This window comes from Ctenopharyngodon idella, chromosome 20 (genome assembly GCF_019924925.1).
Source record: "Ctenopharyngodon idella isolate HZGC_01 chromosome 20, HZGC01, whole genome shotgun sequence".
Taxonomy (NCBI): domain Eukaryota; kingdom Metazoa; phylum Chordata; class Actinopteri; order Cypriniformes; family Xenocyprididae; genus Ctenopharyngodon; species Ctenopharyngodon idella.
The window spans coordinates 14,827,374-14,849,776 of NC_067239.1; the positions used below are offsets into that span (position 1 = coordinate 14,827,374).

The following is a 22,403-nucleotide window of genomic DNA, read 5'->3' on the forward strand; positions in this document are numbered from 1 at the left end:
AGCGCGCGCTGCATATCACTTCATTATAAATAAAGTGCAAAAGAAACGAGCATGCACAGTCATTGTTCTGTTGTAAATTAAGTCATGAAATGACCAAAAATGTGATTAAAGCTGCCTCAAAACTGTGCATGCATTCATTTGTTGTGACATGGTTTTAAAGCTATTGTTATCCAATTTTTTTTTGGCTTTCAAATGTCTTAAAATGCACACGTACACCAGGGAAATCTAAATTTGCCCCCGAACCCCCTTAGCAAACTAGATTTTGTGACTTCGGTAATTATGAAACCCTGCGTACAGCCCTGGTTCTATTCTATCTAACGAAATATGAGGTTAACATGTGAATACATATTTCTCTAAATGTGCGCACTTTTGGACTAAAAGTTTGTATGTGTATGCACATGATCAAAAATAAGTGGGAGCAAACGTGATTAAATGTAGAAGTTTGTCAGTCTTGCTATTCTATTCAAAATATCAATAACTACCGATTGATTTTGCATTCCTATCAGAAATTAATAATTATTAGTGTTATTGTAAATAGTGGTCAAATATTGAAGCCATCTAATCTATGTAATATTTCAAAATTCAAAATCCCCCTCCTCTCTGGTTTTTTCACAAATCGCACCCTGCATATATATATATATATATATATACACACACACACATACATATATATATATATATATATATATATATATATATATATATATATATATATATATAATATATATGCTGTATATCAAATCTGTAAGTGTAAATCACAGGTTTATTAGCCTGAAATCTGCATTCTGTTTTCTGATCTGATTTATCACTTTAATTAATATTTGGCTTTTGAGATGAGTAGTCTTTTATCAGTGGATCATCATGTTCTGATTCTGAACATAAACAATTAGCTAACTTTCCTTCAGACTCTTCTTTTCAAGTTATTCCAGATCCCCAGGGATGAGCATATCCCTTTGATTCAGTAAAGTGCTGCCTGCTGAAATGAACTTCTCTGCTAATTGTGAATACAAACCGTGAACCATGTCAGCCATGTTGTGTGTGTGCAGTTGGTAACAAGTGCTTATTTCTTACTGCAGGTTTTGTGGAGCTCAGTCTTTTTGACCAGGTCCATTTGTTAGAGTGCTGCTGGTTAGAGGTGCTGATGTTGGGACTAATGTGGCGTTCTGTTAATCACCCTGGAAAGCTCATTTTCTCTCCAGACCTCAGTCTCAGCAGGTAACTAGTTTTAGTTAATTGTGTTTATCCTTCCCATTGCCTAATTTATGAACAGGCACATTCATCTCTCAGTGCTTGAATTCATCTCTTTAATCTCACATGCTTTAGATGGTTTTTATGCAGTTATCCATTTTTCTGTATGCCAGTGTGGTATAAAATCATTTATGGGTGATTAAAGTCACTGATTATGTGTTCTGATGTACAGACTTCGGTTAACTCTCTAGTCATGTCAAGGTTAAAAGACATGTTAACCATGGTCAGTCCAACCTAAATACAATCAGTCAATGGCATAATGTAATAAATGTATGCAATAAAATTCACTTCATACTTACTGAGAATACATCTCTTCTATGACAAGCATGTTTTTAATTCAGATTTTAAAATGAATTTTAATGTATTTTGGGGGACATAAAATCAAAAATGTTAGGGTGATACAACTGTCATGATATAATGAAGAAAAAAAGCCTCATTAAAAGAATTATATTCCTGATGTACTTTGGCATAATCTTGTATTATCATTATTTTTTTTTAAAAAATGTAATAATAATAAAAACACTTTTAGTACTTTTAATAATAAAAACATGCAGGGAAAAAAAACAAGAAATTATATCATAGACCCCCTACAAACTTTTTTTTTTTTAATATTATCATTGAGATCACACTCGTATACATTCAAGGTGAAAAGAAAATGTTGTTACTTTTTAATCTACTTGTTAGACTTAATTAATATTTATAATGAATATTAATAAATATGTATTATTCATTAATATTAATAATTAATATTAATAAATACATATTAATATTAATATTCATTACATTTAAATTGTCTTGAAAATAGTACAAACATTTTTCAGATCCATTGAAAATCATCATCAGTACAAAGAGTATGTTTATGATAAATTTGTGTTTTAAAGGGGACCTAATATGCCACTTTTTACAAGATGTAATATATGTCTCAGGTGTCCCCAGAATGTGTTTGTAGAGTTTCACCAAATGCCCATTTTTGAGTGGAAGGAAAAACATGCTGTTTTTCGTGCATGTATCTTTAAATTCAAGTTAGCTCCTGCTCCTCACCCTGCTTTCCAGAAGAGGGCGGAGCCTGTACAACTTGTGCCTCGGATACTCTGCCAAAAAAACGAACAAAACATCTGTTTGGTTTTGATTATCATCGTGGTCACGCTCATGTGACATTGCAGTTCTTCATCATCAGGAAAGTTTATTATTTGCATGCATTTTAAAGCTATATCAGTCTAAACTTCTCGTATGTGGTTTTCTGAGCGCACACATCCGAAGCACTTGCTCAGAAAGCTGGCTGTCAAATGGCGCGTCCTGTGAGTATTAAAGTTCTCTTTCACGTCTTATTGCACTTAAACTGTCAAATACACAAGGTTATGTCAAAAACACACAAAGTTCAGATAAACACAGTCGGTTATGTCTGTGAACGTAAATGACAAGTAAAGAAATTGCATGTGTATTTTAGATCTGTGTATCAAAGTGAAAGCAGCGAAATATACAGTGCTTACTGCTATATATGCTGTTAGTATGATTCAAACAACAAAAGAAAAACAAAAAAATCACTCACTGCTCTTAATTGAATAACTTTGTAGCTTTAAAAAGAATAAATTTCTTAATTGAATGCTGCTTTTAAATGCTCTTTCAAGGAGATAAACATGGTGGACTGTGTACAGCTCACTCAGGGCGGGGTCTGTGCTAATAGTGCAGAGTCTGTCAGCAGACATGGGTGGAGCCTAAGCATTTGTGACGTCACAAAAGCTACCATCTGCAAACGGCTTATTCTGAGACACTGCTTATGATTTATGGGGATTAAAAAAAGAGGAGTGGGTGGATTTTTTTTCCATTATAGGATGGTTGTGTACACACACTGCCGACACACATTTATGTCCAAACACCATGTAAAAGTGAATTTTGCATAATAGGTCCCCTTTAAACTAGAATTTTAGAATGTAAAATGTAATATAAATTGTAGTGTGTGTGTGTGTGTTCACACTGCAGGAGCTTGGTATAAAGAACTGTGTATTCATAACAGTTTTTGTTAGGGGTGCAATGGTTCAGATTACTCACGGTTTGGTTTGTATCACGGTTTTAGGCTCACGGTTTCGGTACGGTATGTCAAATAAAAATAAAGAAAATAAGAACAAATAATCAAACAGCACAAATAAATAAAGTAAAGCTTTTCAGGTTTTTCCATGTATCCAGTTTTAAGGTACAGAAATTGAATAAAGTAGCTAATAAAATGTAAAACAACATTGCATGTAATCCTCACTGTATAAATTAAATAAAGATCAATCATTATTATTAATTATTAAGTTACTATTCAGTCATGAGCAATGAGTGATTTCCTTGTCTTTTGTTGTTTGATTAATATTAAAAACACATTCAGACAGCAGGAATGCAAGGGCTGCTGTCTCTTTAAGACATAATACACGGATAAGTACACTGATACTGAACATGTGCGTTCTTTTTCGTGTATAAGTTCACTTAAGACATAACCGACAATGCTTGCTAGGATACTCGCCAAGACGGGCATGTTGACATAATTTTGTGTGAACTTGTTCGCTCAAACACAAGACTTGAAAGAGACCTCAATATTTGCGCGCTGTACACGCGCTTCGGATAAGTGCACAAATTTTCTCACGGTGCGTGCGTAGGTTCTCTTTCGCGGCTTGCACCCGAATGTTTAAATTGGCAAGGCTTAATAAATTTAGTTTAAATGCAGATAGCAACGTGCGCTGTTCAGGTCTCACCTGTGCTCGCGCGCTATCAACACTTGGGTAATGACGGAGTAAATGACTGCTCATATAAAGCATACGGCACTCACACTGAACAAAGTATAGGGGAAGCCAGGATGCGTATCCATCGACAGAAACATACATTAGCCTAACTCTGTCTGTTTTATTTATTTTCTACAAACCATATTATAGATGCGTATGCGTCGTCAGATATGAGATGAACCGCGGTGCAAGTGCGTGCCAAACCGAGTGTGCAGAAGGGTACGGTTCTTTTTTTTTTTTTTTTTTTTTTTTTTTTTTTTTTTTTAAACCGAGAACCGTTTCACCCCTAGTTTTTGTAGAACAGAACTTTTATAGAATATAGCAAAACATCTCAAGAATAGAGCTGTGAAACAAAATCAGCGGTTTGGCCAGATGTGTTCAGATGTGTCACGGCAAGTGTGGTGGGAACTACAGAGCTGCCAGTGCAACTGTGGAAAAACAGGAACTGATTCTTCCATGGATTCTGTTATCATGGCCCCTCCACGCCACTGCCCTTTGTACCCCCCTAATGTGGTGTGTACCCATGTTGTCATGCGAGAAAGAAAAAATGGGCCAAGGTTACAGATGATCTGCAGACTTTATACTGGACTACACTTCCAAGCCGTTCCAGTCATGAGTTGGTTTGCTGTAAATATGCAGCTGCTGCCAGATATTTACTGTATTTTCATGGGCTTGGGTAAGGAATTCATTGCATCATAGTCAACTGGGTCCACGAGTTTAACTTGGTGTCAACATCAAATTTTTTTTCTGACTGCAGCTGCCAATAATGACCTTTAGTATTATTTGACACAAATATAAATCTCCTAAAATAATAGTTAAATATAGAATTGAAGTACAATGACTCAATTATTTAGCACCCCTGGTGTTTAGGTTGTGAATAAGTCTTGTTTAATGCTAAATGGAAGTAGCTGTATCTTTGTTCTTGCTGTTCTCACAAGTTTTAATGAAGTGTTAGCGCCATCCTGGTCTCATTCACTGCTGCGGGTCCAATTGTAGCACCTCTTAGCGTCTCAGGGAGCACCTATACTGATTTTTCCATTGGCGCTTTGTACAGAATTCACCATTAGTGCTTTCAGTAGGTGCCAGGTTTGGAATACAGCTTGTGAGGTTTGAGATTAAGGCCCGGTCCTGTGTTTCTGATGAGGTGAAGCTAATTTGTGAGACTGATAAAAGTCTTTGTGTTTGACAGAGACGAAGGCAGCTGTGTGCAGGGGTTTGTGGAAATCTTTGATATGCTGCTGGCAGCCACGTCCAGATTCAGAGAACTCAAATTACAGAGAGAGGAGTATGTGTGTCTCAAAGCCATGATCCTCCTCAACTCCAGTAAGTGTTCTTCTCATTAAAAGGTTTATGAAGTGTGCATGCATTTATACTACTTCTGTTACTAAAAAAAAAAAAAAAGTATTTTTATTAAATAATGAATATTTATGTTCGGTTGACCTTACCCATAAGACAGAAAAATCACAGTGAATCACATTAATACCTTATTTGTTTTTCCTAGAAGTAAATGGAGACTAGCACAAGTTTTCACTATACTTTTATATTACTGTCACATAATACCATAATGAAAATTTGAGGAGCCATTAATATTTAATATTGATCCATAAATAACTTTTTTTAATCACAATTATTTTTCAGATATCAACTTTTTGGTATATATTTACAAATTTCTTTTTGCAGTTTTTCAAAATTCTTTGAATAGGGTTAGAAACAACAGCATTTATTTGAAATTTGACAAGTTAATGTATCCTTGCTGAATAAAAGTATTCATTTCTTTAAAAGAAATGCCGGTTAAGAGCCTGGGAAAAGTATTCAACAGCACACTTAGGGACACAGCAACACTTCATGAAACTGGGAAAGAGTTGCACACCTGGATTGCTGCTGTGGACAAGTTGGGGTTGCCAGGAAAGTTTAAAGCCTGGATTTACCAGCATGGCATCCTGCCACGAATCCTCTGGCCACTGCTGGTTTACAACGTCCCCCTAACCACCGTTGAGGGCTTTGAGAGGAAGATCAGCCACTCTCTGCATAGGTGGTTGGGTCTCCCACGTAGCATCAGCAGCATAGCCTTGTACGAGAATAAGAACAAGCTTCAACTCCCCTTCAGTAGTCTGTCGAAGGAGTTCATGGTTTCCCGAGAAAGATAGGTGTTGCTGTACAGAGAGTCCACTGATACCAAAGTCTCCTCTGCTGGCATAGAGGTGAGGACGGGTAGGAAGTGGAGGGCCCAGGAGGCTGTCGATCAGGCTGAAGCACGGTTGAGGCACAGTGTGCTGGTGGGGACAGTGACGTCAGGACGAGCAGGGCTTGGTTGTATCCAAAGTTCTCGATACGACAAGGCCCAGGGAAAGGACAGGCGTCTACTGGTCCAAGAGGAAATCCGAGTAGGGGTGGAGGAAAGACGCATCAGTAGGATGGTGGGGATGTGACAACAAGGGGCGTGGACGCGGTGGGAACAGGTGATGGGCCGAAAGATCTCGTGGACTGACCTGTGGAAAGCGGAGCCACACCGGATTCAGTTTCTTATCAAATCAGTCTACGATGTCCTCCCCAGTCCAACCAACCTCTTCTCTTGGGGCCTGATAGACACCCCTGCATGCCTACTATGTCAAAAAAGAGGATCCCTGGAGCACATATTAATCTGCTGCCCTAAAGCCCTGGGAGAGGGACGTTATTGCTGGTGCCACGACCAGGTGCTAAGAGTCATCGCAGAAGCCATCAGCACAGGGATCTCTCTCAGCAGGCATCAGCAGCCAGCACAGCGTTTGATTGCATTTGTCAAGGCTGGAGAGAAACTACCACACAGCAGAAACCCATCTGGGGGACTGCTGGCAACAGCCTAGGACTGGCAGCTAAAGGTTGACCTTGGAAGGCAAATTCCCAGAAACCATCACCAAGACCACGCTTGGGCCTGACATGGTCCTCCTTTCAGAAGCATCAAGGCAGGTGATCCTACTGGAATTGACTGTGCCCTGGGAAGACCGAATGGAAGAGGCATTCAAACAAAAGCTGCTGCCTCCCCATCAAGGTTGGCTGTCGAGGGTTTGCCGGCCAGTTGCTCTACAGTGCCCTCAAGCTCCTGGGAATCAGGGGACTGCACAAAAAGAAAGCCATCAGGAACATCATGAATGCTGCTGAGAAAGCATCTAGATGGTTGTGGATCAAAAGGGGTGATCTGTGGACCGCACAAGCTACCTAGACACAAGTCGGGGACTGATCACCCCTGGCTGGGTCACCTGGGCGAGGGTGTATGTTGTTGAAAGACCCGAAACACCCGATGACCCTAGGTTACATCACTGATGATGTGTTTAGGTTGCACCTGTAAGGTGTATTAAAATCTGTTAAAAAATATTTTTTATAGCAACAACAAACTGCAGGAAAATTAAATATGTAAGCAAATGTATACATTCTGTCTCTAGCACTGAAAAAAAAAAAATCCAGTATGGTGAACAGCTGTCATTTCAGCTACAAACAAACTCTAAGCATTCCTTTGGGTCTGTATATGTAACCCCTCCGGATCTACTCACACTGCTTTGAGTGGGATTTGAACTGGCATTTCCGGCACGGGAGGTGAGCGCGCTAACCAGTATGCTGAAGACCGCAGCCTCTAGTGCGCCTCTTGAAGTCAGGGGAGTGAGGTTTATCTGCATAGCTCTTACTAGCTGGCCTTCGTTACACTGACCCCCCATAAACCTCATTCCCGGCACCAATGTAACCCATCCAGGTTCTACTTACGCCACTGTGAACGGGATTCAAGCTGACGTTTCCAGCATGGAAGGTGGGTGCGCTAACAAGGACACTAGAGACCTCAGTCGCTAGTGCGCCTCTTGAGGCCAGGGGAGTGAAGTTTACCTGCACAGCTCACACTAGCTGGCCTCTGTTACACTCACCCCCTAAACCTCATTTCCATCCGGGTCACAGCACCAATGTAACCCTTCCAGGTTCTACTCTTACTGATCTGAGTGGGATTTGAACCGGCCTTTCTGGCATGGGAGGTGGGTGCGCTTGAAGCCAGGGGAGTGAGGTTTACCTGCACAGCTCTTACTAACTGGCCTCCATTACATATATCACAAATGAATGTCATGGCCTAACTCTTACGCTTCAGACATATAGCAGTGTTTCTCACACGGGAAAAGCAGGTTTGATTCCAGCTAGTGTTATGCACTAATAAACCCCCCCCCCCCTCATTTCCTGTCCTCTCTAGTGTCTATCAAGTGGCATAAGACCAAACAAATGCCCGACCTTAACAGAGCTGTAATAAATAGTGTTGACTCGAGGCCCATAACTCAGAAGGTTACTACTATCCACGCTTTAATTGAAGAGAGTCTTGTCAAGGCCAGGCAAGAAAAACTCTCACACACCATAAAGTCTTAATGGAGACAACATCCCTGCTTTGAGGAGTGCTCCACGCTTTCAACCCAACTATCCATTTCATAGCAAACACTTATATAAGTAACAGGCAGTATCTGTTTAGTGTTTAATGTCTGAAGGAACCAATATTTCTTCCTGCTCCGATTCCTCGAAACTTTTGATCTGTCTTTTCCTTGTGCATTATCTCTTCATTCTCAGCCCCCAACAGCTGTCTTCACTTTGTTTCCTCGGTGTCACTTATTTGATCGTTCCAGATGTGTTGCGTTGTTTTTGAATGGGATATTCTTTGGATTGGATGCTTATTTGGGTATCATCCGTCCATCATTTCTAATGGCTGTAAATGTCAGTGTCTCATGGCTTGAATCTCTGTGAACCTACGCTTGTGCGTCATTGCAGACATGTGTCTGAGTTCGTCTGAGGGAGGAGAGGAACTGCAGAGCCGGTCGAAGCTGCTGTGTCTGCTGGACTCGGTGACGGATGCTCTGGTATGGGCCATCTCGAAGACAGGCTTGAGCTTTCAGCAGCGCTCCACCAGGCTAGCCCATCTGCTCATGCTGCTCTCCCACATAAGGCACCTCAGGTACAGACAATAAAGAGTGTCCATAATGCAGTGTTTTCACTCAAAAAGGTGGCTTGTGGTCTAGCTTCATATACAGCAATTTGTCTGAAGACAGCAACTTTTATTTCTCTGTCTGAGTCTGTTCAAGAATTATGGATGCAAAAAAATTGCAGTGATTTACAATTACAGATAGTTTGGACACCTATTCTGCTAATCACTATTTTTGTATTTTTTTTTTTTTTAAATGATGAGGTATATTAACAGATTAATTGTTTGCTGTAATTGAAACATCATTTGAAACATTATCAATTACCTAGAGCTATCTAAAAGTATTAATGCTGTCTTATTTAACTATACTTTCAATGTCCCAATAGTTCATCTGTTTTTAAAGTAGCTTTTCAATGGCTAATTTGTCTAGCAATTAGCAGTGTAGAACAAATGCTTCATCACTGTAGTTAATCAGTTCTTTCAGATTGTTCATGTAAATGAATTTTCTTTTTGAACCAAGTCACCAATGCAGCATTTGTTTTTATATATATATATATATATATATATATATATATATATATATATATATATATATATATATATATATATAAATTTGGTATTTGTTAGAATGTATTTAGGGTACATTTATCTGTCGCTGTCACCCTAATTGAGATTCATTGCTTCAAAAACCTTCATTATTTTTGAGCCAGAGAAATACAGCTCTGATTAAATTATGTCTGCTAGTTATGTACATTGTCACTTTAGCTTGAATCTGGTTAGCTACATTTTGTTAGCTAACTACTTCAAAAGTTTAGCTTGACTGTATTGAACTACTTTAAATTTTGATTAGCTAGCAATGTAGCTATGCTAACTCCATTTTCACAGGGTTAGCTTACTAATTTAAAGTCCTTTAAACATGTAGCTTGTAATGTAGCCAACAGCTTTTTCAAGGATAGCTTGACTGTATAGTAAGTCTTTAACTAGTGAGCTTGTAGCCTGTCTTAGTGGGATGAGTTGTGTGTATTTGTAACTCTTGATCTGTGCAAAACCTTCCACTGACCATATATCCACTACTCATCTGTAGTAACAAAGGCATGGACCACCTCCACTGCATGAAGATGAAGAAGATGGTTCCTCTGTATGACCTGCTTCTGGAGATGCTGGACGCTCATATCATGCACAGCTCACGTCTGTCTCACTCCAGTCCACGAGAGAGCAAAGGCGTCCAGGAGGCCTTCATCTGCACTTCTCAGCATGGACCCTAAACTCTGTCTGGTGAGATATTAAAAGTGGTTTGTTTTGTAATGCTACATAATGCAGGTATTGTGATGTTGACATGAATAAAAATAGACTGTTTTACTGATGGAAATGCCTGTTTTATAAAAGATTTAGGTTGTATATTTTATTTTACAGGCAGTTGCCAGCTAAAATTTTTCCACAAATCCTAAAAAAAATCATTTAAAAATCACATTAAATTGCTCTTCTTTCTCTCCAGTGCTGAACGATGGACAACAAAAACAGCCACACAAAAAACGTGGAATAGGATTTCACAAGTTGAAAAACATCATGGATGACTTGAATGTTTTTCCTGTGAATTTTTTTCTTTTTTTCCACAGACACGATGGACATGGTGTACAGTTTCTACTTTCTCATTTCTCTTTCTATACAGTAAGCTTGCTATTGTCACTTTCTGTAAAATAAAACAAATCAGCATCACGATGATGTCTATAGCAACTGCTGTAGATAGAGCGGCTATTGACGACCTTGTCAGAAAAAAACAGATCAGATTCCATCATTTGCAAAATGACAGTATGAGAGATTTGTCTGCAGTGTGAACAAAGACTCAATTCTGGTCTGAAACTTTAGAAGACCTGAATTAAGCCTCTTTTTTTTTCTGCCAGAGCAAGAGGACTCATGAATGGATGTTTCTTTGCATCTGTTATTTTTGACAAATGTGACCAAAGCAAAAAGTGTTTGTTTTTTCAAACTGCCTTTCGTCCTTCTCCCTACCCAGTAAACCCCTTTAACACCATAAAGGCCTTGTACAAAACATTTATACATTTTCTAGACATATCACCAATTTATTCCACTGTGAATACTGTTCTGTTTGTAAGATGAACCAGAGTTACCAGAATTACTTTTGATATTACATTTTAAAAGTTCTCAGAAATATCAGAAGCCCTGTCTTGAGACACAAAAAGCCGAAACAGTTTCTAGTTAAGGAGACAATTTAAGATTAGAAGCATAAAAAAAAATGTTAAAAGTACTTAATTTTAATAATTGCACAAATGGAGTTAAAGTGTTTTTAAAAGTTGTTTTATCTGCCGGCAGCCATTTGAATTTTGTTTTGATATGAAGTGCTAATATTGAATTTACTTTTTTTGTTGACTACTAAGAATTAAAGACCAGATGTAATACAGTTTTGTTGAAGTAGACAATGTTTATTTTTAAACAGAACATAAGTTTAATTTGTAAAAGGTTTTCAAACTTTAATTTCTGTACACTTTGTGTTCTACCTTGCAGCACATATGTAACAATGTCTTATTTACACTGGGGTGAATTAAAATGTTTCATGTCCATTTGATATTTTTTAAATATTTTTGTTTTGGGGTTTACAAATAATTCAGACCATATAAAAGTTTAAAAATGACACCACATAATCCCAAAATAGCAGCTATCCATCATGTCACCACAAGCTGTGGCTGAACAGTTCATCTTTTCCACTTGCAAACTCTTATAATCAGTGCATGATGTGTTTAAATCTAGAAATACAGTGATTTATGTTCAAGCTCATACAATGATTGACTTCTTTACAGCATTGTGACAAGAAAAGGGACATTTTTTAGATCAACTCGTAACATTAACAACAAAATATCTCAGTAGTATGGCTCTCAAAGGGGAATAAATAGCATAAAACCAATTATATAAATACAACCATTAAAAATATTGCTTGGACAAAAGTGTGGTGCTTCATCGCACGTCTGAGTCATGAGAACAGCTCCGTGGATTGATCGTGAGAACAGTTGACGAGGGGCTCATGTGGGAGGAGGACCGTTGGTGTAGCGTAACATGGGGTGGAAAGAGCGGGCAAAATTGTTGGAAAGGGTGCAGCTGTAGTCGTCTTCAGAAAGAGGGACCAAGCAGGCCACAACCAGCAGCAGGAGGAACAGGAGATGCAGAGGGAAAGCCGCTCGCAGGACCCTATAGAAGAACGAACGCTGAGGGGATGGGTCACGCGTTGACCTGAAACAGGAAAAATTAAACTTTTACTACTGCTCGTTTTTTTTCCCAAATCAAAACAATGTTTATATAATACTGTGTATGTGCATTTTTGCTTTTATAAAACTGTTAGTACCAGTACTTGATTCTGAGTGGTCAATAGCTGTTTTATTCATGATAAAGAATGACTATGACCTGATCACCCAATGGTTCTGTGTATCACTAAGCAACACCCTTAGCAACATAAACATGTTTGTTCTTATTTGAAGAAAAGCTTAAGAATTATTTCCCAGCGGAAGAAAGGCATTTAGTGATTTTACTTCATGAAAGTAGCATTGATACATATTTTTGGCTTGGATATTTGTATTGTGTGTGATAACCGTTTTATAAGAGCAAGACCGTTTTGAGGCTAGTGCTGTATGGTGATGCATATATATTTTTGATATATTCTAACCATTAAAAATGTAAAAAGGCTAAAAAAAAAAAAAAATGAAAATGTTCATGTGTGTGCAACAGTACCGAGAGCATTCTGAGGATTTCCTGTCTCCTGCAGCATCAGTTGTGGACTCCTGAATGAAAACAAAAAAACAAAATGAAAACTACTCAACCAGATCCTAGTGCTCTAATTCATGAGCATGTAAATATTATTTATAGTACAAATGAACAGTAACTGCCTTATCTTGGTTAATTACATTTATTTGTTGACATGGTGGGGCAAAAATTTGCACTCAGATCAAATAATTTTAATGTATACAACCATTCAAAAGTTTAGGTTTGATAAGATTTTTAAATGTTTTTTTAAAGAAGTCTCATACTCACCAAGGCTGCATTTATTTGATCAAAATACAGTAAATATGTAATATTGGGAAATATCACAATTTAACATAACTATTTTAATATGCTGAATTTTCTGCATCATTACTCTAGTCTTCTGAGTTCTATTATATATATATATATATATATATATATATATATATAACTCAGACATTTTTGGTGTATTTTTTTTTTTTTTTAAAATGCAGTGTGTCCTTAGTGGAATTAGCCTCTTTTTTTTTTTACTCTTGGTGTTGTAAATGCCTCAAGAATATTTTGCAAAACACTCTTACCAATCTCTCCTGAATCATTTGGAGATCCTGCTCGACTTGACGTGACAGCAGTCGTAGTTTGCTTCCAATGACGTGGAGTTTTTCCCTGGCTTCAGCACTGTCCTCCCCAGCAGCCTCGGGAAGCAGCTCGGAGACGATCTCCTGCAGTGAGCTCACTTGCTTCTGCCTGCCCTGCAGCTCCTCTGTCAGATTCTGCCACCAGGGGGAGCAATACAAAAGCTCACTACACCAGTAACAACACTAACTAGAGATCGTATCAATGCCTGAACAGTCTTAGTAGACGAGTAAGCTGATGTTGTTCTGGTTTAGGCTCATCTCATGTCAAGCCGGTTTCTCACGCTCACCTTCAGTGTGTTCCTGTGTTCCTGAAGAATGGAGGGCTGCAAAGAAGGGTCGTCCATGTTCACTGTGTAGCGTCTGCTCTCTGCATGGGCCAGCCACAGCAGTAGAGAGTGGACCATCTCATGGAACTCCTACATGAGGGCAGATGGTCAGTTTCACGTGGCATCAAACCCGATAGACGTTCATCGAGGTTTAGTATAAATGTTTGACAGTTCTCTCACCTGACAGCGTTCTAGTGTATTGCGTAGATTACCCTCCCATCCCTCTAGGCCTGCACAAGCCTCTGTCCAGCGGCGATTCATGCTGCGCAGACCTTCCTCAAGCTCATGTCCAGTGGCCCCCTGCTGCAGCTCTCGCCCACCCAGGTTCAGAGACAGCATCATGGTCTTATAACGAGCAAATGTCTTCTGCATTTCCTGCATAATGAAAAATCAAACCAGAGTGTGAAGTCAATATTACCTTTTTTTACTTTCTAGTGTCTCTGTATTTATTCTAGCGTCTCTGTATTTGTCCATTCTTCAGGAACACGAGAACACACTGAAGGTGAGTGAGAGAAACCAGCTTCTAATATGAGATGAGCCTAAACCAGAACAACATCAGCTTCCCCAGCTACTGTATTTTATCTGTATTTATAGTTTTCACATGACATCACACCCTTAAACAGTGCCCACCTGGAGGGCGAAACAAGGCTTTCCTCCGCTGACCGCCAGTTATTTATTTTTTTTTACCAAGTTTGTAGCTTTACGAATCATTTGATTCAAATCAGTTGTTCGGAGCACCAAAGTCACGTGATTTCAGCAGTTTGATACACGATCCGAATCACTGATTCGAAACAAAAGATTCATAAAGCTTCAAAGCAGTGTTTTGAAATCGGCCATCACTAGATATTGTTGATAAGTCATTATTTTGTTTTTTTGGTGCACAAAAAGTATTCTCGCCACTTTAATATTAAGGTTGAACCACTGTACTCACATGAACTGTTTTGAATATGTTTTGAGTACCTTTCTGGATCTTGAGATGTTCGGTGGGATTGCTGGCAATAGAGGCCTCACTGAGCCATTGAATTTCATCAAAAATATCTTAATTTGTGTTTTGAAGATGAACCGAGGTCTTGCGGGTGTAGAACGACATGAGGGTGAGTAATAAATGACATTATTTTCATTTTTGGGTGAACTAACCATTTAATGTGGCTTAACGCATTAAGACAGGAGGACCAAATTCATTACAGCTAAAACACTTGTACAGGCAAGCAGATGAATCCAAAATATGAACACATAGTTTAACGTTAAGCGTTTTTTTCCATAGACAACCATTATAATGCAATTTAGTGCACTGCATTCATATAGAGGGCTCATCATCTTGCCTTTATATAGTATGCATCATGAAGTGTTTTAGAATGTCCTGCTGTTTTTAGTGATTTAAGTGCCCAGTTTGTTCACATCTTTGTTTTTCTTCTTTTGAGAGGTGATCTAAGTATTCATGTTTTGAAAGATTGAAAATTGACAGGCCTGTGCTACAGTTCTATGGATGTTTTGCCCTCCAGGTCTCTGCGCCAGTAACGTGACTGACAGCTATGAATAATCTATTAAATGCTTTTAGAACACCAATAAAGGTGTATTTGTAATGATTCACGTGTGTTTGGATGCAGCGCAGTACTGTAACTGTGACACTCACTTTAAGCTGTTTGACCCTCTCTTCTAAGACCTTGACACTGGCGGATGTCTCGGGTTTCTGTAGTCTATCCAGCTCAGGGGTGACACGATCCAGCCAGGAAGTGATGTCGTGCAGGTCAGAGGTCAGCTGCTGGGGGTCTTTGGTGCAGCACTGTTCCTTACTCACTGCTTGAGCCTGCAGCAGCTCCCAGCGCTCGATCACTCCTGTGGAGAACAGAGGACACATTCAGAGGACCATCCATTCCATCCATTCGTTTATCTACCTATCCTTTCATTCATCTAACCATCTATCTACTCACCCATCTAATTATTCATGTATCCATCCATCCGTTCCTCCATTGTCTATCCAACTCTCTATCCATCAATTCATCCATAAATTTGTTGATCCACCTATCCACTCATCCATCCACCCATCTTTATCTTTCCCCTCATCTTTCCATTCATCCATCCATTCATCCATCCATCTATCTAACCACTTACCTACTTATTTAATCTATCCATCCACCTACCCATCCATCGATTTATTCAACAATTCATCCTTCTGTCTATACATCAATCTACCCAAGTTCCATCATTTGTCTATCCATCCATATATCCATTTATCAAAATTGATGAATTGGTAGATTGATTTTTTTTTTCTACCCTTCTCTTCATTTTATCTACCCACCCATTTAATTATCCATCCATCCATCCATCCATCCATCCATCTCCAACTATCTATCCATCAATTTATCCCCCTAGCCACCTATTTACCAATCCATCCTCCATTTATCCACCCAACTATCCATCCATCCATATATCTTTCCCATCTAACTTTCCCATTCATCCATCCATATCCAACTATCTATCCATCAATTTATCCACCCATCTATTTACCAATCCATCTATCTACCCATCCACCCATTCCTCCATTTATCTACCCAACTATGTATCTATCCATCCATCCATCCATCCCATCAAACATTCCCTTCCATCCATATCTAACTATCTATCCATCAATTTATCCACCCAGCCATCTATTTACCAATCCATCTATCTACCCATCCAACCATTCCTCCATTTATCTACCCAACTATGTATCCATCCATCCAACTTTCCAATCTAACGTTCCCATCCATCCATCTCCAACTATCTATCCATTAATTTACCCACCCAGCCACCTATTTACCAATCCATCTATCTACCCATCCACCCATTCCTCCATCTACTCAACTATATATCCATCCATCCATCCATCCATCCATGAGGTGGCATGACACTATCATCATGTGCTATTTTCGATAAATAATAAGTATTTTATAACAAGTCTTTTATCCTTTTTTCATTAAAATGACAAGTAGTCCCCGTACATGTGATCTGCGTCAGTGCATGTACCCAACTATATGTGAAGTGTCTTGTTACATGACTCACTCAGGACAAGTACATCCTCATGTCCCTCTGTGTCTGACAAAGTGTCTCTACCTGACTGTTTGTCTGCAGAACTGAGCCCAGTGAGGCCTTGTTCCTCCTGCTGTTCTTCATCATCCAGGATCATAGAAACCCTCTTCACACTCTTAATGCTGCCGCTGCACTCAGACATCAGCTGGACCTGCAAAGTGCACAGACACATCACACATGTGCCTTTACAATCACCCTTCAACTCATGAGAATCCACATGTTTATACTAGCATGGAAAATTGATGCAAAATTGACAGGCCTTTGCTGCAGTTCGATGGACATTTGAATACTATGAATACTAAACATTTATGCAGGCAAAGTCTGCATGAGGAAGATGACAACATGCAAATGATGTAATTATAAAAGTGTTGGGTTAAAAAGGAAAGGGTATATACTCACGTAGCCTTGTTTAAAAGGAGTGCTTGCATGTGTAGGTGAGGAGTCGTCCAGCTGGAAGGATTTCCTTTCAGGCGTGTTTTGAAAGTGCCAATTCTGTCCTGTGAGTATGTGAGAGAGGGACAGAGAGATTTAACTCGATGCTCTGCACAGGCATTTCACTTGGGCTGTGAAATAAGAATGGACACAAGTAGTGTAAAACTATTTTGTTTTACAGCGGTCACATCAAATTGAAAATTTCTGTACCAGAGGGGGGGAAAAAAAAATCTGCAAAAAAAAAAAAAGATATATAATCTTGGTGATGTTCCAGAAATAACTGCATATGCACATGACAGCCCACATTTACACATCAGTGATCAGAAACTTGGCCCAATCGGTCACGGTGAGGTAATGAGGAAGAAGTAGGATAGATAATATTGTGGGAAAGTGTAAAACCTTGTGCTTTTCCTGGTTCTGCATATCATACTGAGAGACCCCAACATTAGATATGAGTGGCTGAAGTTTATTTTAAACAAAACACACAACCATTCAAAAGTTTGGGGTCGGTAAGATTTTTGAAATGTTTTTTAAAAAACAAAGTCTCTTATGCTCCTTTGATGGCAAAGCCGAATTTTCATCAGCTAGCCATAACTCCAGTCTTCAGTGTCACATGATCCTTCAGAAATCATTCTGATATGCTGAATTGCTGCTCAAGAAACATTTTATCATGTTCTTTCAAAAGGCCAGAGACAGGGTGGAAAATGGCTATAAAACATAAAATATGTTTTACACAAATGTTATTGGCATAAAAATTCAATTATAAGTAGATTTCAGGATAAAAGTACAAGTACAACCCATTTAAAAGTAAAATCATCAAACAAACATTTTTCACATACTGACACACTGGTACATCATGTACGCTTCTCCAGTAATGAGCAAAGCTTCAAGAGTGTGCAGTTTAGATAAATGAATGTTATTATCTTTTGCATGAGCATGAAAGCTGTGGAGGGGGATGAGCAGGTGCACTAAGCCGTGTTGAGCGGAGGGGACGCAACCCTCTCATAACCTCCCTGAGATCTGGACATGCCCCGCTCTCAGCCCTCCTCTTAACCAACAGAACCTAATCACAGGCCCAAGTCTTTCATGATAAGAGCACATAGCAGAGCAGGGTGAGGGGAGGACACTTGCATCTTTTGATTTAAGAGAAAGAGAAAGTTCTGCACTAAAAGGAAAAAATACCAGGCCTTTGATGATCCAGCAAACCTAGTCTATGTGTATCGACAATGATGTGGGAACAGGACAGGAGGGAGAGACAGAAAGAGAATAATGTGGAAAGGGAATGAGAAGAAGCAGGGAGGTGTGGGACTGGACAGATGTGAATGCACCAAAAAAGGTAAGATCTTGCTCTCATGCACATCTGAAGCCAAGTACATGTAAAGGGACATGGAGGCCTACCTAAAGGCTCTCCAAAAGACTTCTTTGTCACCTCAGATGAGAATTCTGGGATTTCTGTAACCTCTAAATCTGGAGGGAAAGAAAATGAATGGCTAAAGCAGCAGTATGTCTCAGCCTCAGATGATATGCCAATGGACACAAAACTGGCAAAAGATGGTTAAAACTGGCAGTTGCATCGGCTGGCTGGCGTTTTTTTTTTTTGTAATTTACTGGTGCACAGCATTTTTTCGTGGCAGATTGATAAAAATCTGTGTCAACAGGTACCAAGTCGATATAATAAGCCCTTCTGAGGACAAACCAGACACTGAATTTGGCAAATTTTGCCTGGTAATCAAAACACTTATATACGTATTTACCTGACAAAGCAGAAAAGAACGCAGCATCCTCTTCCTCATCATGCGAAGAAGAGCCGCCAACGTCCCCAGTATGGTCCCACTCTAGAGGGATAGAATCCACGCTGATGGGGGTTTCACGGCCCGAGCGCTCCTGAGGCGGTGATAACAGGCACATGGAGGGCTGGCTGGAGGCAGGGGTGCTCTGCGTCTCTCTGGACCGCTCACCATCAAAGGCATCCGGTTGTTCCTGCAGGGGTTTCAGAGAGAAAACATTATCATTCATACTCATATAAAATGGTCCATATGCAAAGTTTTTGGACATTTCTGCCATTGCAAAAAGAAGCATAAAGAAATAAATACTACTGTTCAAAGTTTTGGGGATTTTTTAGGTTTCTTATGCTCATGAAGGCTGCATTTATTTAATCTAAAACAGTAACAGTAAAAACTGTGAAACATTTTTTGAATTTTAAATAAATGTTTTCTATTTTAATATATTTTAAAACATAATTTATTACAGTGAAACAGTCATTACTCCAGTGTCGCATGATCTTTTAGAAATCATTCTAATATGCTGATTTGGTGCTCCAGAATCATTTCTTATTTTTAATGTTGAGAACAGTTGTGCTGCTTAATATTTTTGTGGAAACCACAAAAGAACAGCATTTATTTGAAATAGTAATTGTCTCTACTTTTGGTTAATTTAATGCATCCTTGCTGAATAAAAGTATTCAATATGCAAGCTAATAAGCAACTAGTTAAAAGTGAGAATTGTTCCCAATACAGAAAAGTGAATGTTTATAATACCAGGCGGAGGCTGGTGAGGCGCTGGTGGAATCGTGCCACTCTGCCAAACACATCTTGACAGTACGTGTGCAGTTCCTCTAACTCATCTTCTATCACAACAGCATCCAGAGGAAGGCTCCTCTGAATCAGACCCTCCCCAAACACGATCAGAGCATCAATCCTATTGGTGTTCAGAGTGATCTCCTTCTTAAAACTCTGTAGGGGAAAAGTTGAATTAAATTCACCTAAAATTGACATTTTGTTGTCATTTATTCATTTGTTGTCATTTGTCCTCATCTACGGACTGATTAAATAACTTAATTTAAATGAAACACTGTTTATTAACCTTCAGCTTTTTCATTTTGTCTTGAAGATGGATCTCTGAGAAGTGTTCCATGTTGGTAAGCTGGAGGTCAATCTCAGTCAGCCAGACAAGGAGGCTCTCGCGGGTTCCCTCAAACTCCTCTCTCTGGCTTGTAAAATGCTAAATGAGAAAGAAAGAGGGAGGTAAAATGAAGTTGGGAGAGGTTTGTATTAGCATTCAGGTGAATATAAATGCATAGATGACAAAGTGTGTCAGTGTCCTCACCCTGAGTCTCCGCAGTATTGCAGCCACTCTCCTCTGGAGTGCGTCCCAGCGCTGGTTCCCCTGATGCACCATGGCCCTGAGACTGCTGGCTGCATCGGTGCGGTTCTCCCGCGCCAGTCGCCTATACTGGTTATTAATGATCTCCAGCTGGGTGAGACTCTCATGTACCTGCCTTTGGAAACCCTAAAACGAGAAACCAAACGAAAAATAAAAAGTGTGTTTTAACATTGGAAACATTTCAAAATACGAGCTTGAATGACAAAACATTCAGTAAATGAAAAACTGCTGACATGCAATACATGATTGCTTGAGGAATCTGATATTCCCCTAATAACTGATTGTGTTCCTAAAACAGCAGGATTATACATTTGACATGCACTAAATGATGTAAATATAATGGTCCTGTAGCACAACTATTCAAAGGCTCTTAGTTTAGCATTTTGTTGGAATCAAACCTCATATTTCTGGAGTTCCTCTTTGGCGTCAGTGTACAGGACGTCTGATGAATTGGGTTCAGCAGCGGAGCGCTCAGCTACATTCAGCCAGTCCTCAAACGAAGAATAATCCTCCTGAAATTTACACCAAAGTCTCCATGTCTCCTCAATCCTGCAAAAAAGACGTGAGCGATTAAAAACAGTCTTTTTTTATAAATTTAAATTAATGTAAAACATAAAAGAATATAAAATATTTTATTTATAATGTAGTAATTACTATTTTATATTACATATATTGTTATATATACTTTATATTTTATAATAATCATTTACATATAACAGAAGGTATTTCAAAGATATCAATTACAATATATATGGTATTGTAATTGATATCTTTTTTATTTAAACAAATATATAATGTCATCTTACTCAAAATCCATGATCTGTTCGAGTTTGAGTGTTTAGACGTTATAGGGCATTAAAAAAAAGAAAGAAAAAAAAAAACTTTTTTCAAGCCAAGAGAACTTTTACATATATCCCAGACTCAGTAGGGAGCAGTGAATCAAAAAAACAGTTTCTTAATCTGGATCTAGAGTGAACGGAGATTTCCTTCCCATAAAGAGATGCAACAGATTAACTAAACATCTGTGAGCAGTGGTGGTGTGTTTGAGCTTAGGGTCATCTGGGTAAATGGTCATACCTCAGCCTCCTTTCAAGAGACATGGAGCATATATTTCTCCAGCGCTGGTCCAAGCGCTGCGTGGTGTGCTGGATGGAGTCATTCTCTCCGTCGCTGCTGCAGGCATCCTCATCGCGCAGAAGCACGTCACATAGGGTGAGCACAGACGCCACCCTCTCAGTGTGCTGCTCAATGTCACGCTGCAGGTCCTGAACACGCACACATATGTACATATGTTCGATTGTTTTAAGTTGTTTATGCATTTAATAAAAATGAATAAATAAAAGAGAGTCCCACAAGACAAAATTCACTATTCAATAAATATTATCTGAAAACAAGCCTTGTTGGCATTTATTAATAGTTGTGTCTAAGTGTTGTGCTGTGTTGACATTTGCACCAAGAAAAAAAAAAAAACTTGTATAATAAAAAATAAAAAAATTCTACCTTAAAAGGTTAGTTCACCCAAAAATAACAATTCTGCCATTAATTACTCACTCTCATGTCGTTCTACACCCGTAAGACCTTCGTTCATCTTCGGAACACAAATTAAGATATTTGTGACGAAATCCGTAACAAAAATTGCGCAAAAACAAAACAAAAATAACGACTTTATTTCAACAATATTGCCAGCGTTCTGACGTGGAACCTGGAAGCGCTGGACATAAACAACATAAGAGAATGACACAGAAGAGAAAATAAAATTTTGGGGTGAACTAACCCTTTAATACCTTACACATGAAAATTTATATTTTTTAAGGATATTTACATAGTATTTCTACTGATTGAACCAGGATCTTGTATAATTTTAAAAACTCTTGATTTGCTGACCTGTTGCTCTGCCAGTCTCTTCTGGATCTCATCTCTATGGCAGATACTGTAGTGAATGGGTTTGGCCAGCTCAGCCTCAATGCGAGTGAGCCAAGAGCGAAGGTTATTCATGTTCTTATCCAACTGCTGTACTGTCACCAGGGTTTCTGTCAGCTTTTTCACCCTGACAAAGAGAGAGATAGAGATAGCATATTCATTTAGCATCCAGTGAATTATCAAAAAG

At 38.9% G+C, this 22,403-nt stretch overlaps 2 protein-coding genes across 11 annotated transcripts in view; one reads left to right on the forward strand and one right to left on the reverse strand.

The window, feature by feature from the left end:
• esr2a (estrogen receptor 2a) overlaps window positions 1–10,902 on the forward strand; it is a 28,169-nt gene extending 17,267 nt beyond the window's left edge. For 8 of the 9 annotated variants that reach the window (XM_051874748.1, XM_051874746.1, XM_051874745.1 and 5 more), the window contains 5 exons: window positions 1,077–1,215; window positions 5,197–5,330; window positions 8,775–8,958; window positions 10,010–10,200; window positions 10,421–10,902. In XM_051874748.1, the coding sequence (XP_051730708.1) occupies window positions 1,077–1,215; window positions 5,197–5,330; window positions 8,775–8,958; window positions 10,010–10,190 (638 nt within the window). In that variant the 3' untranslated portion in view covers window positions 10,191–10,200; window positions 10,421–10,902. The remainder of the gene's footprint in view (window positions 1–1,076; window positions 1,216–5,196; window positions 5,331–8,774; window positions 8,959–10,009; window positions 10,201–10,420) is intronic. The other variant, XM_051874747.1, reaches the window with a different exon arrangement.
• A 443-nt stretch (window positions 10,903–11,345) lies between these two features.
• The window catches only part of LOC127502141 (nesprin-2), an 80,165-nt gene continuing 69,107 nt past the window's right edge, over window positions 11,346–22,403 (reverse strand). For both annotated transcript variants that reach the window (XM_051874742.1, XM_051874741.1), the window contains exons 64-79: window positions 22,181–22,343; window positions 21,374–21,561; window positions 20,695–20,845; window positions 20,240–20,422; window positions 19,997–20,134; window positions 19,672–19,866; window positions 18,889–19,114; window positions 18,533–18,601; window positions 17,102–17,199; window positions 16,727–16,853; window positions 15,267–15,469; window positions 13,814–14,008; window positions 13,595–13,723; window positions 13,251–13,442; window positions 12,664–12,713; window positions 11,346–12,168 (exon numbers count right to left, since the gene is read on the reverse strand). In XM_051874742.1, the coding sequence (XP_051730702.1) occupies window positions 11,961–12,168; window positions 12,664–12,713; window positions 13,251–13,442; window positions 13,595–13,723; window positions 13,814–14,008; window positions 15,267–15,469; window positions 16,727–16,853; window positions 17,102–17,199; window positions 18,533–18,601; window positions 18,889–19,114; window positions 19,672–19,866; window positions 19,997–20,134; window positions 20,240–20,422; window positions 20,695–20,845; window positions 21,374–21,561; window positions 22,181–22,343 (2,515 nt within the window). In that variant the 3' untranslated portion in view covers window positions 11,346–11,960. The remainder of the gene's footprint in view (window positions 12,169–12,663; window positions 12,714–13,250; window positions 13,443–13,594; window positions 13,724–13,813; window positions 14,009–15,266; window positions 15,470–16,726; window positions 16,854–17,101; window positions 17,200–18,532; window positions 18,602–18,888; window positions 19,115–19,671; window positions 19,867–19,996; window positions 20,135–20,239; window positions 20,423–20,694; window positions 20,846–21,373; window positions 21,562–22,180; window positions 22,344–22,403) is intronic.